The 14,360-nt window shown below is 39.3% G+C and overlaps 1 protein-coding gene across 1 annotated transcript in view; it reads right to left on the bottom strand.

Annotated features, from left to right (window-relative positions):
- LOC146497658 (arf-GAP with GTPase, ANK repeat and PH domain-containing protein 3-like) overlaps positions 1-14,360 on the bottom strand; it is a 75,065-nt gene that overhangs the window by 16,440 nt on the left and 44,265 nt on the right. The window contains exon 13 of the mRNA XM_085139165.1: positions 11,153-11,308. Coding sequence (XP_084995291.1) covers positions 11,153-11,308 — 156 coding nt within the window. The remainder of the gene's footprint in view (positions 1-11,152; positions 11,309-14,360) is intronic.

Consider the following 14,360-nt stretch of genomic DNA (forward strand, 5'->3'; position numbering starts at 1 on the left):
ACTATTTGAGCTCTACAGAAGCTATCTGTGCAAACACATCGATAGACATTGCTTTGAGTTGTCAACCCTTCTGTAATCAAAGATGCAACTAAATGATGCTTTATCAGAGGCAATCTCACCAGCAGACACATATGTTCTCTTAAAACTCTGGGATTGGTCAACTCTTGCCTATGTCTTACCAGAAAGACTAGTCTGGGAGGCAATTGTCATCTACAGTTTTTGATATGAGGCTCTGGCACTGGTCAGATTAGTTAGAGCAGAGCACCAGAAGAATGGCATTACAGCTCATGTTCTTACTTCTTAAAGCAGAGACTGCTTTATTGACAGTTACAAAGTTCATTGCTTAAAGCTGACAATGTGCATTTGATAAAATAATGTTTGTACAGCTCTCACTTAAATATGATAGTCCAAGATTAGCTCTCGATCTTTATTAAGCATCCTCTGGATCAAAACAAAAAGTAGAGGAGGAAAAATATAAATCCTGTTCCTTTTTTTTATTTATGCGTTTTAAACTTAAAACTTTAAAAAATGCTTCCCATGATAATATAAAATATATCTATAATCATCTGTGGATTCACTTTAATTATATTATTTAGCTATGACTCACTATACGACTGTAAACAATGAAGCAGACAAACAGTGGCAGTATCACATGTGATGCTTAACATTTTGTCTCAAGTTTTTTGTGCTATATTTGTTTTTCCTTTTGAGTATTTTAAAGCTAATGTGGTACTGCTTTCCACGTGTGTTCTTTCAGGAGGCTTACTAATTGTCAACAAATGTCAGATATATTTATGGATGTGGAGTAATCAGCCGCTCCAAACCAAATGCGACATCTAACTCGTGGACACAGTCAGAATTTTGCATTTCATGGCTTTGATTTGAATAACTTAAGCAGTGACTTGACTTGCTCAACTCATAGAAGAGACTATCTTGGTTCTCACCAAAGGAATTTGATACTTACTTTGACTAATCGTACTACAACTTTAATGGCACACGCAACTTTGCCCAGTTCTTTTTTGGAAATGTAAATCTAATTGTTTGTGTGTGTGTGTGTGTGTGTGTGTGTGTGTGTGTGTGTGTGTGTGTGTGTGTGTGTGTGTATAAATATTATTTTAATTAACACACCATTTTGGTAAGTTTTTATAAACAGAAACTGAAAGGGACTGCCTCAGATCTGTCACTTTAGCCCCAGTCACAGAGGGAACCACTAGTCAATAAGCAATAATGTGTGGGAGCACCACTTACATTTAATCCCTGTGACACACCTGCCATTCATTAGAGTGATTTTGCACAGTATTATAGCAGGACTTAAATGAAATCTTAGGCAGCTTAAAAATGTGTCTAGAATTGAAGATTTAGACTGTCGGAACACCAAATAAGGCCAGATTTGGGTTTCATACAGAGTATATCATTACTAGCTTTCAAAGAGTTTTTGTAGATGTTTTATATTGTTTGTAAATTAACTGCCACATCTCCAGCAACAGTTATTAGTCCAAGCTAAGCAGGTGCTTATAAATATTTGTGTCATAAATCCTTAAAAATTATTTTATGAATTGTCTGAAAATCTAATCTAAAATCTACTACCAAAATTTTAATCCTTTATCCCCCAATTTTTCCTCCTTGTCATAACACACAGATACATTTTTAAACCAGGCTGCTTTGAATCCATTTTTCCATCCATTCACTGTGTTTAACTAAGATTTATGAAAATGTCACCTGTCGTTTGCAAAGAAGAGGTCTGACACAACATATGTTCCAACACATGCTGTAATGATTCTGCTGTTCAGCAGCAATTCATTAACTCTGTACTGTACCCGTGTAACGTCTCTGGTCTCTGCACATGCTTGAGCTCATAGCCAAATGATTTGTAATTACCTAATTATGTCTATGCAAATAGTCATCTCATTTGCATAAACCATGCTTGGAGGACTGGAGGCAAATAGACACAAGAGGAAGGGTTTTCTTCTTCTCCTCCTATGTAGCTTTTATCCAATGGAAATAGTTCTACTGATAAGCTATCTGTGCTGCTGTTTACTGCCAAACGTGTTGACATAATTTACCATTAAATGAGTTTAAAAGTTTTTTAATTGCACAGATGCATTGATGCTTTTACTGCAATCCATTCCGAAATCTGAACACAAGGAGATGCTTAACAATAAACGGCTTCTGTATGAGTTATAAAATGACGGCTATCACATGGCGATAAGATTGTCAGGCAAATCATCTAATCAAAGAAATTACTACTTTTTTCCCCCATTCATAATCAATTCACCCTCCTTGCTGTGAGACACGATCCTGTGCTGTTAAATGACAGATGTCTGATGGACGCCACTAATGTAGCGATCCCTGTGCCACGGCGGAGGGCCATCTCTTCAGGGGGAAAGCAATAATCCAATTAGCTCGACGCCGACTTCAATTATCTGATTTAGTTTGTGGAATTGACTTCAGGTCACAGAGAATCAATAAAGACTTGGAAGCCTCTTTATTTAGACTTATAGTGGAAAAAGTCTTTATGTTGGTGTGACATAAGGAAACACTGATGGGATTACAATATTTGTTAAAAAAGATAGAAGCCTAACATTAAAGTTAAAGAAGCAAATAGGTGAAAGAAAACAAAAGAAAATTACATTTTAAAAAAAAGAATAATTGCACAGTAGAAATCCATTTTTCTTGTCCAATATACCTTCAGGTACAATAACTAATGCATTTGATTATAATTTGTGATTTTCAGACTCAAATGTTGTTGTACTTGTGTTTTCATCTTTTTAAAAACCTGAACAAAGCTAATTATTCTGTTGGCTGCCCAGGCAATAAATTGGAGGCATTAAAACACTTTCATTATGGAGATTAAAAAAGCGACGGATGGCTGGTTTCTTAAACTGATGAGTATACAAGGCAAAACAAATCCAATTCTCCATGCATAGTAATGCACACACGTGAAATATGGTGTAACCACGGAGGTAGCACACGATTGTATGCAGCAGGAATCTTTATGTGTGACCCAGGTACGGTCATTACGTGCAGCTCCACTACACAGTGCAGCAATTCAGCTCCACGTGAGCCGAGGTCAGAGTGTTTCAGTAAATCTGAGCGTGAACCGAGTGTCAAAGGTATCGCTGCTATCTCGCAGGCACCTGCAATGATGAGCTTGTACAAGCACCATTAGCGCTTCTGTTATTACTCAATTGTTGCGGTTAGCACACGGCTAACAGAGGAACCATCACCTTCTCACATTAACATAAGCATTAACCTCCTGACCATATCAATCTGGGAGCCTAAGGTCAACAAGTTCTTGCCAATTAGAAGTAAATTACCACAGCTCTGCGAGTGGGCGGACGAGGAAGAACACAATTTAAAGCCAATGGAGGCACAAACTGTGAGGAATGACCAAACTATGATTTCCCTCAATTAGCATGGCATAATAAAAAAGAAATTATAGTGTGATGGCCATAAAGCTAAAGAGGAAAGAACAGATAAAGATACACATCTTTGTCCGACATTAAATGCATCATAAAACTGTTCAGTCACAGGTTCATTCGCAACTTGATGGCTCCTCGCAGCAACACAAAAGCACTTTAATTAGCAAAACGTTTCTTCAAGATACAAAAATAGATGGAAAATAGTTGTTGTTTTTTTACATATTAACTACACTGGACTTACATGAGTTCAGTTTTTTTAAGTACCTCTGCTTAAGTAGTTACATTGTGTAATTACAATGTAATTACAAAAGAAGATACTGTACCCCCCTCCCCCTTTTTGATTTCATATTTAAGTTATATGTTAATGTGAAGAAGTGAAGTTATAAGACAGACTGTGAGCCACCATCGTTCATCTTAGATAGACGGCTGTTTTTCTGACTTGTTATGATCCTGAAAACGTGTTCAGGCATTCATCTGTGGCAGGCTCGACTACCGCAGTAATGTAGTCCAGTAAATATTCTTCCAAAAACATTAGAGGCAGGCTGCAGCTTTTCCATACCACTGCTACAAGGTTATTAATCACATTTAATGATGGAAAGCACATGATGCCAGTTTTCTCAGAAGTACACTGCTTCTCACATTCAGCCTGAAATGACCAAGTTACACTGATGCCAGTCGCTTTATGTGCCAAACTGTTCAATACCAAACTGTCAGACATGCATTATTCCTCACAGAGACAAATTAATTAGGGATACAGCAGTTATTGTCAGTTCCTGCCCAAGCTTCAACTTGCTACGTTTTAATTTTAAATTGTAGAAAAGCAAGCAGTACGGCTCTTTGCGTTATACTTTTAAAGACACACCTCTTCAATCTGACACTAGAATTGCTAAATAATAATAGCCACATCTAGAGTCACTGAGGCATATGATCATTTAATCAACATTACATCTTGGGAATACAAGTGTAGAATAAGACAAATTTAGGGTTTCAGTCAGAAAATTGTGTTTCTGTCACTCATATAAAAAGTGTGCTTCGCTGTGACGTGACATGTGTCTCGTGACGTGTAATTTAAATGCTGCCGATGGAGTCGGCCACTAGCGCAGGCTGCGTCATAGGCTCTGCATAGATTCAGTGCAGGAGCATAATTCAGGCGTTACTCTGCCCAACGATTTCACAATGGTGGAGGGAAATATTCATTATGTAGTTGCACTGAGAGTCATATGGAAGTCTATTCAAACCTCCATTTCTCTCTCCTTTCTCCCTGTTCCTTTCTTTACAGTTTTATATCTCTATATAACATAAACTTTAATATAACAGTGAGTTTCTTTTTCATGTTTTAATATGTTTGTGCTTTGCCTGTTTTCAGCAGGGCTTCGAGTCCTGCTCTCTATGTTAAACATTAAATAGGATAGTGATCTACTACAAATTCTAAGTGGAGCTCTGTGTTATGTTAAAATATCTATTTTGTTTGCTTTATTATTTATTTTAGTGTACTGTCTTCTACACTTTGTACGCAGGAGTTTCAAGACCTGAATCCACTATTCACACATATAATTACTTAATGCTTTAAGTGCATTTAGCGGATAGCTGTCTCCTTTGTGTTATTGTACCGATGTTATTGAGTACTTCCTTTATTATTGACTGGCTGCCATTAAAAATATTTACTTGACGTGCAAAAATCAAATTGAAACCTCACAGACAAGACAGGGACTCGAGGATGGTGCTTCCTCTATAGCTGTGCATGTGCAGCAGATGTACCATCGAGAACCTGTGGACCAGATTAGCACCTCAGGGGGTTTGGTGCTGAGCCCAGCTGTGCTGTCTAAAACGCAGTCTGCAACCCAGGATCTATCTGTCTAAGCCCTTCAAAGACCTCTGGAGACCAGTGTCACAAACCCTTTGAGAGGACTTAGCAAACAGCTCTTCACCTTCAGGACTCTTTATTTCATCTATTTGCGTGAGCGCTTCACTGAAATGACAAGGTGCAGAGGTACATAAGGTGAGCTATTGTTTTGGTGTGTAGGATGTGCTGTTTTGTGTCGTATGCATGCATCAGGCAGTCACTTAAAGAAGTGCTTGCCGTTCCCGTGAATTAACGAGCAGTTGGGAAGAACAGGCCAAGGCGGTGCCATCTGTAAATGTCACAGGCACTGCTTGCTCATTTTACACATCATTAAAGCCAATATTCCTAACCTGTATCAGAGCAATCAGGAGCAGGCCATTACTGCGACAGGGGCCCCAGGGGAACCACGACCAAACTCCGAAAGAAAAAAGCAGAGAGGAAGAGAGAGATAGAGCACACTCTTTATCTATCTGACACACACAATTCTGCACACTTTTACACGCACACACTAGTGCTCAAACAAACGAGGAGCACACCTTCCAACAATAAACAAACACATGAAATCAGCACCAATACCACTACCCTAATAGCTAGTGCATTTAACAACAGAGCAGAATGAAAACAGGGCCAATTATACATGTATCTGTGGGCAGTGTGTATAGAGCCCAAATGAGAATCTTGTTATTCCTTTCCCTCTGTACTGTGGCGCTCAGAAAGCTAAGCCATTACAAGAGTGGAGGCTCCAGGGACAGCTTTCGGAAATGAGAGCGAGTCAGGGAGTGACAAAACAAAGTATTGAGATAAACACCCACCATTAGCACAGGCAGTTAAACCTCCATTTCCTAATCCCCAGCTGGACTCCAGAGGATATTAACCCTTACTTTACTAAGGTGCAGGACAACAGAATACTGGATTACAGCCGGACTCTCGATATAAGCAAAACTTTAGCTTACTATCGACTGGCCTGGGTTAGGGAACAGAGTCCAAAAAAGTTTGATGAATGAATATTATAAATGTTATAAAAGCAGTTAAACATTTTGCAGCAGACACTTAAATATATTGTGTTACCAGTTGGGTTGGTGCACTGTATGCTAGGCGTTCTCATTTAACATCACTGCAAATTGGTTGTTTCTTTGTCCAGTTGCTAGCAGGTAAATATGCCATTAATTCCAGATTATTACACTTATCACACTCCTAATCCGCATCCAGTGATAAGCTTCTTCAGTCCATTTATACCTCTTCCTTAGCCACAGTAAAGATGATCTGTAACATGCTGGTATTAAAGCCCATTTAGTTTTCAGTGTTTGCTTATTTAAGTCCGTTTGCGTTCTTCATGTTCATATATAAAGTAAAATGATTCCACTGGGTCGACTGTGGCAGACTGACAACATCAAATTTAGTTTAAATGGTTTTTAAATGTAAGATGATTTACAGTTTTCAACCAAAGTGAAGTTCCCATCAGCATCAGCATTCTGGCCACAATCTTCAAACTGATTCAATTTATCCTTTCCAGTAATTTAAAAAGGGCGGTTACCATTATGATTCTGAGAGTCCACACTTTTACAAACACAGAAATAATTTCCCCGATTCTCCTTTATTTTATCTCCTGCTGATAAAATTACATCAAGTGCTTTCAACCACTTTAAACTCAATCAGCTCAAATTTTAAATGAAACTACTCAAAGATTTAAAGTGATTATCCCGTTTCTGCACTTTTTTTTAATTCAAAATTTAATTTGTGAAACAGAGTACACTGAATCCAATTCTGCTCTTTCACAAACAAACGCTTTATTCTGAATGCCTCCAACTGAGAAAAAAAGGAAGAGGTTATCTTGCATTTATGTCTTCTTATCATATATTATGACTTAATATGTCATATTAATGTGAAATGTTATGAATGGTTTTTAACTATTATCATGTCTGAGTGCTTTAATAATTTTAGATTCAGTAGGTTATACTGAGGATCTCCTATTTGTTGATGTTTAGATGCAGGTTTATATTACATTACATTTACACCTAGAATGTCATCATATAAATTTTTTCTGGAATTTTTACATCTTTTTGTTACTGACAGTTACTTTGATAGACAATAAAACACAAATCCACATTCAAATTGCATCTATTACTATGATTTTTAATCAGGCAGCTAAGCATTTATTCATAAATATTAGGAGTGTAAGTCACATCAAATCTAAAATTATATTTATAATATGCATCGCTTTTGTGGAAGTGTTTGATTTTGACGCTGCAACTAACCTTTAATCACTCTTGCAAGAGCTACATTCAGACACTCCTTTGACTTCATCGCCCGAGTTTTTGATCTGTTACGGTTTGTGTTTTTTCTCTGTGTTTTATGGGTAAGCAGATGCACTGAAGTCTCAAAAATGACAAAAACAATGACTCAAATTAAACGTTAAACTCCTACTTATAGAACAAAAAAGTTGTCAAAATGGCATGTTAGTTGATGATCTCATACCCTAATCTTTTCTAAATCTAATGAGAGGCAGATATACGTCTTAAATTTGACTTATATAAGTTTTAAATAATAAAAATGTTCTAGCTTTTGAAGCAAGTTCCCTACGACTTCAAAAATAGACGTGCAGTTTGACGGCCTTTGTTTGACTGGACGTCTGCAAATCTCGTTACCGTCTGCACATCAAACACATTCTTATTTTCTTTTAATTTCTGCCACTTTAGCAAGAATAAATATCTTCACCTATAAAACTGGAAGCATCAGCAAGGAAGGTCTTGTCACAGTTTACCTCCGTCCCGACACCCCCCACCCCAGCTCACATTGGGCAAGCTAAACTCCCCAAAACAATGAGCATTTGATACACTTTCTTTAAAAGAGAAATACATTAATGATGCTCCCTGACAGTCTGCATTAATCAGAGGGGGCTCCCCCTGAACACAACTCTTTATCGGCCATCGATTTTCCAGTGGGTTTATGGCGAGCGACACATCGAGAGAGCTCGTCGCCGGGCGGCTGCTGGGAAACACATTACGGGGCTGTCAGTTGTCTCGCCATGCATCCTGCATCATTCTTTAAGCACATGAGAAGTTCATTACACCGCACAGCTCTGACAGTGCATAGGATATTAGGGACTGTGTCCCTTGTGCCTATTCTTGGTGCAAGTGCAGCGCATTAGACGAAACAGAGAATTTTGACTTTATCCAAATATGGCTTCAAATTGATTGTGGAAACATGGCCTTGCATTAATTTGAAATAAAATCCTTTTGAAGCACAATAAAAGCTCAATTACAAGAGAGTACAACGGATGACTCAAACCCATTTGAAAGTATGAGCCCATCTGCCGAGTGTTTAGCCTGTAATCTTCATACTAATGAACTTAGTTTTAACATAAGTCTAAATTTCTCTCCACTTTAGCAGTGATTTGGAGAAGCCTCGCTAACTACTGTAGTGCCATATTTGGAAATTATGTTGCAGCGACTGTCTCTCCAGGCTCCCATGTACATCCCACACGTCCCATGTTGACCAAAATGATTTCTCACCTTAAGACACTCACGCTGTTTTGATTTATGATGCTTCACAACTACTAAAATTCAATTTCAGCCTGCATTGCATGCTTCTGATTTGCCCCGTAAATGAGATAAACTGATAGCAATTTATTCAAGGATCCCACCTCATCTCTCCTCTCTCTCTTTCCTGTTCTTTTAACAGGAGACACAACTCACATCCCAGACTTGGGTGAATCCAATATTTAAGCGATACGTCTGTATTCCAGAGCATTCAGCAGAACAGACAAGCTGATGCTAATAGAAAAGCTTGCAGAGAACAATGAGAGAGACAGAAAACAATGTGCATGTTTGATGATGTGAGAAACATTGAGAATCTGCCTCCTCCTGTCTGATTACTCTTATACTTCGGTCTCTGAAGTAAACCTTGCACCGTGTGGTACACTTATTGCCGAGATATAAAGGGGTTCGATAATACCAGCCATCGCTAAGTGAAGACTTTAATGTAACTGTGTAATTCTGTCAGGAGATATACATTAAGATCTAAGTAATGTCAAATAAAACTGAAGTAACGGGTGCCTTGGAAAAAAAAAAGGATGCTTGATTAGATACACAGCAGCTCATCCCATTTCTTGGAAGCTGGATCGCTGTTTAGAATGTAAATAAAAACAGAATGCACTGCTTTGGAAATCACTTTAAGGCTGAAAATAGTCTGTTGAAACTGCTATATTTTACTGCTTTTGAAAAGTATATAATCATTTTGAATTTGATCCCAAGTACATGGTTCAAAAAAATTGGGGCATGCGTCATGGAAGACAATCTGCTCACAGATAATTAGGTTAATTGGGAACGTTATTGAATATACATCTCCAAGAGACGAGACGGAAAGACTTTGTGGGCATATAGTTCAATAAATTAAGAGCATAAAAATGCAAGGAACGTGGGGATTTCATCACCATGGTACACAGTTTGTAATTTATTTAGCAAATCGTGGATGTGGCATTATCGATATAATAAAGCTAACCTCAGTGATAGCACTGATAACTTATATATCTGTGAAGGCACCATAATGCTTAATGATAAATACAGGTTTTAGAGCAGAATGGCTGCCATCCGGACAACAAGACAATGCCACGTGTTAAGACAGCGCGGCAGACACACTGAAAATATAGTGACCATTATAAAAAAATTATATATAAATGCATTACAAAATCAAATTAAAATGAAAATATATTATTTCAAAAAACAGCAAAATGTCTCAATTTCAACATTTCTATTCTGAATATAACAAATCTTCAAATGACTGCAAATCAATTCGATACAACGTCCCAACTATTTTGGAAACAGCGATGTCTGTTCTGAAGGCTAACTTTAAGATTTAAGATTGCCAGTGCTTTGCTCAGTAGGACTACCCTACAGAAGCTGATGTCACCACACACTATCCCAGCAATAAAAAGGGCACCACTTATCTCATACCACTTATCTATGTGATGCTGATGATGTTCCCTCTATATAACAATGTGGTCAGCAGACCCATTCAGACTTTAAAGAGAAGCTGTCAGAGACCATGATAAAAAAAGTATAATGATTATAAATGCTAAGCCCCATTTAGGAGGCGTCAATGCCATTGTTGTTGTTATCCAGCGTATCAATCTTGTTGATTGATCATCCCGTTCTGGTGACATCAGTTTTATGGCCTCTGAAATGCGCCACAGTGTTTTCACAATGCCATCCAATTAGACTAGTCCATTCATCATTGGACTGAAGAATCATTATTAATTGGGTGGAGAGTCGACTGCCACTCCCCTGCTGAGGAGGGCCACATTCGCTATTCACGCAACAGTAAAATAAATGGAGGCTTTGAGGGTGAACTGTGCAGGGGGCCACAGGGAGATACAAAACTACACACCTTTATGTGTATCATAGGCCACATTCAGCCAAAATAAAGAAGATTACATGCACTTATTCCATGACGACTATAAGGAGTCATTTTAAATCTGATCACTGAATAGCACATATGTTAATAAAAACAGTAAAAGGATGGAAAGAAGTTTCTATAGTTTTTGTCTGTATACATACATGCCTACCAGTTAGGGCTACTGTTTAGATCTGTGCAACTTTATGTATGTGTGTGTGTGCAGAACAACCAATAACCAAAACTTTGAAGGAGAAAGAATTAGATGGTATATCTGGTAAATTTGGTGCTATGTGTTAAACATAGAAACACAAACTGTACATGTACAATTGCAATTTTTTTGTGTGTTTGCTCCACAAAATGAAACTGAGTCTCTATAATAGTAGGTGAGTATTTTGCCAGTCAGTCCCCTGTGCAGCACTTGAAAGATTTATATATTTTTGTTCATTCTGCAACTTTTATCATCGAGCTAATGTAGCATTGTAACTTTTCATACCTTCATTGCCTGCGGATAAGCCATCTGGCTTTGTGATGCCTGTGCTCTTTTTCCGTCTGTGTTTCTTGCGGTTTGCGTGTGGCGAGGGAGGCGGCTCAAGTTTAGGACTCGTTGCACTGCCCACACTCGAACCGGTCGGATCACTCATCCCGTTAGCTGTGGGAAAAAAAGCATAAAAGGGGAAACAGTTACTGCTTTTGAACAGCGAAAGAAAGACACACTCTGGATTTTCAGCCTTATCTTTAAGTTTAATTTTCACTATATGATCATCAGCTTGATGATTGTAGTTCTGACTACTAACTGGCATCAAACCTCACCAAACAAATAAAGTATGACAGGTATGTTTATTAATTTTAGCTAGTTTTAAACCTGATTAAATGCAGCTGTCCCATTGGTGGATCACTCATAGAAATGTGTAGAATAAGCTTCTGTTTTTTTAGACAGAATCAATTCTAGTCAAGATAATATTTCCAAACAATAGAAAAAAACCATCATGATTTATTCAAGAACTGTGAGGATGAACATTGTTTTAGATTTGACATGTTGGGAAAAAATATTTACATTATGATTTTCTTCTGGAGCTTCTGCAGGCAACGAATGCACAGAGTAATGACTTCACAACTACTGAAGGAAAAATCTGACGGAGACGGTGAAGAAAAACAAGGTCATGCAGGATTTTCTGTCTTTTGCTATGATGATGCATGATACATTTAGAAAGAGAGATGCAGAATATGGATGAAAAAGGGAATGCTGGGTTAAATTTTTTTAAATGATTTCATATGTATCTATAAATGACTTAATTTGAATTTTCCCCTGCAGATCAATATCATCAAGGTGACTTTGTGTGGACAATGTAGACTTAATACTTCGCGGATATACACTTGTCTCAAAACTCTTACGTTAGTGGCACAGCAAGCGTTAATGCAATGAGTTACAAAAACAGAGATTGAAGCTAAAAAAATAATAATTTTATCACATGTCCTAAAAAGGGTGTAAAAGTATGTTTGCACCATGTTAATTCCTGTGAAATGACAGCTGAGTGTTTACAATATTGAAAGTATCATGAAAAGTAAATGTAGACTTGTCACAATCCAGTATTGCATCTACAGTAGGAGGAGTTCAAAATGGCTATGAGTGCTCTAAAAGTAACTGTGTAACAACTCCAGCTTTAGATGGTCTGAAGGACAGGTATGGGGCTATCACTGAACAAATGGTTACCTAAGTTGGCCTGCGGCAAAGCTCTTTATATGACTGTCTGAGAGTGACAGGGGGCTAAGAGTCGGCTTTGTTTCTTGTAAGTGATTTTATAAATGTGATATTAACCTGTGCTACCGTTGGGCAAAGGGATAGGAGGGATGGGACGATAGGAGGGGGATGTCAGCTTGCCATCTTTCTGATTTCCTGACATTTGACATCACTTTCCCTTCTTTCCCCCTCCGGATGCCATTATGAATCTGGGAGCGGGGGCCAGGGGCCTGGGGGAAGCAGGGAGGGAGGGCCAGTAGATGGGCCCCATATTGCTCTCATCTTACCACCCTGTGTGGTGCTGGCAGCCTCCTCCATTGTCTCCCATCAAAAGCTCATTGTAGTGTGGCAAACTCCATTCATTTCCCTGTGCACCGTCCCAGCCCCAGGGGTGGAGTGCAGGAGGACAAGGGGCTCAGGGATTATTGCTGTTGTCGTTGCCAGTTGCACATGCTATAATGTGCGGCACTGTGCCATTAGCCAGTGTACAACATTAGGCCTAATTCGGTCATTACCTTTGGGGAGATGGGGCTGTCTTGGAGGAGTAAGATGGGCTCAGCGGGGGACTGAAGATGCCTGAGCGGGGTGGGGGGAGCTCAGAGGATCGGGGATACACTGCTCGAGTGTGGGCAAAATATAGGAAACGACACCTGAGACGAACATCATTATGCCTGCCCTCCAAATTATTCTTGATGAGAGTTAATGTATATAAACCGTAAAGTCATTACTGGGAAAAATTAACAAATTCATTAAAACGATCTCTAATTTGTTTGAAAACAGGAGAAGTGTCTTTAAAGGTAATCTTAATATTTCAGCATATATAGCAATGTATTGATTATATGCCATCACATTAATAAACATAACATTAGTGCATGAGCTGGAGCCCATATATTAGGCTCTCTGGTGTTCTGAATGGCAGCGCGCAGCCACACATGTAGCAGCTCCTAGTCGAGGCGTCTGTTTCAATTTCCCTGCTCTCTTACAACAGCCCCCCTGAGACGAGTCATTAGCTGGCTCAGACAGCTGGGGGCACAGGGGTCCTCCAATGTGCCCCCCACCCCCCACCCTCTGTTTCCTCCTCCCTCTCCATACCAGCGTCTGTCCCGCCAGCACAGCTCCGTATGGCGGGTGGAAGACTCGAGCTCCAACCTGCCTCCAAAGTGACAGCCAGCATTTGTTTAATGTCGCTTGAGGTTAAAGGGGAGGGCTGCCCCTCAGGGGGGCCCAACCGTGTCATAAACACCTCTAATTATCAATTTCTGCCCTTAATGTTGTGGAAAATGACCCCGGCCCAGCTCGCTCTGCACCTGAAACATATATATATATGTAAAAAGGTATACACACCCCTTTGTTTGCATCCACTGGGCTTTAAGAAGTTTGTGATATTCAGGTGTAGGAGCAGGACATTTAAAACTACAGCACACATCACTAAGCAACAATAGCAAAGCGTGTGAGATATAATAGTTTTATATAAAGCCCCTGAGTGGTTCTCAGCTCTAAATGATGCATGGCAGGTTAATTAAAATTTGTTAAGTTGACAATTATGAAGTTGAAAGCAAACTGCAAGCGAGGAATTCACCGTGGCATTATTAGCTGGCTGTTAGCGTGCATGAGGGCCATCAGGACCAAGCTGGGTAATGAAGCACGCTGGGGACCAGAAGTCTCTTTACCCACTCAGCCAAGATCACCTGGGCAGCAGAGTAGGTACGAGGCTAACCTGTGATTACAGTGTATTGCACTCCCAGCACTGAGATGACAGCTCCAGAACGGAGGCCATGGGTGAGACAGAGGGCGCTGCTAACATCTTTACCAACGCTACGCTCAAAATGAATAAGAATGAAAAATGGTGAGAGAGTGAGCAGCAGGGGGGAAAGGGTGAAGAGAATTGGGGGGGGGGAGTCATTTCATTGTTATTCAAGAGGCTCCGGGTAAGGAGCACTATGATTCCGCCAGGCCCCTTGAC

Source organism: Neolamprologus multifasciatus, chromosome 18 (assembly GCF_963576455.1).
Source record: "Neolamprologus multifasciatus chromosome 18, fNeoMul1.2, whole genome shotgun sequence".
Taxonomy (NCBI): Eukaryota; Metazoa; Chordata; class Actinopteri; order Cichliformes; family Cichlidae; genus Neolamprologus; species Neolamprologus multifasciatus.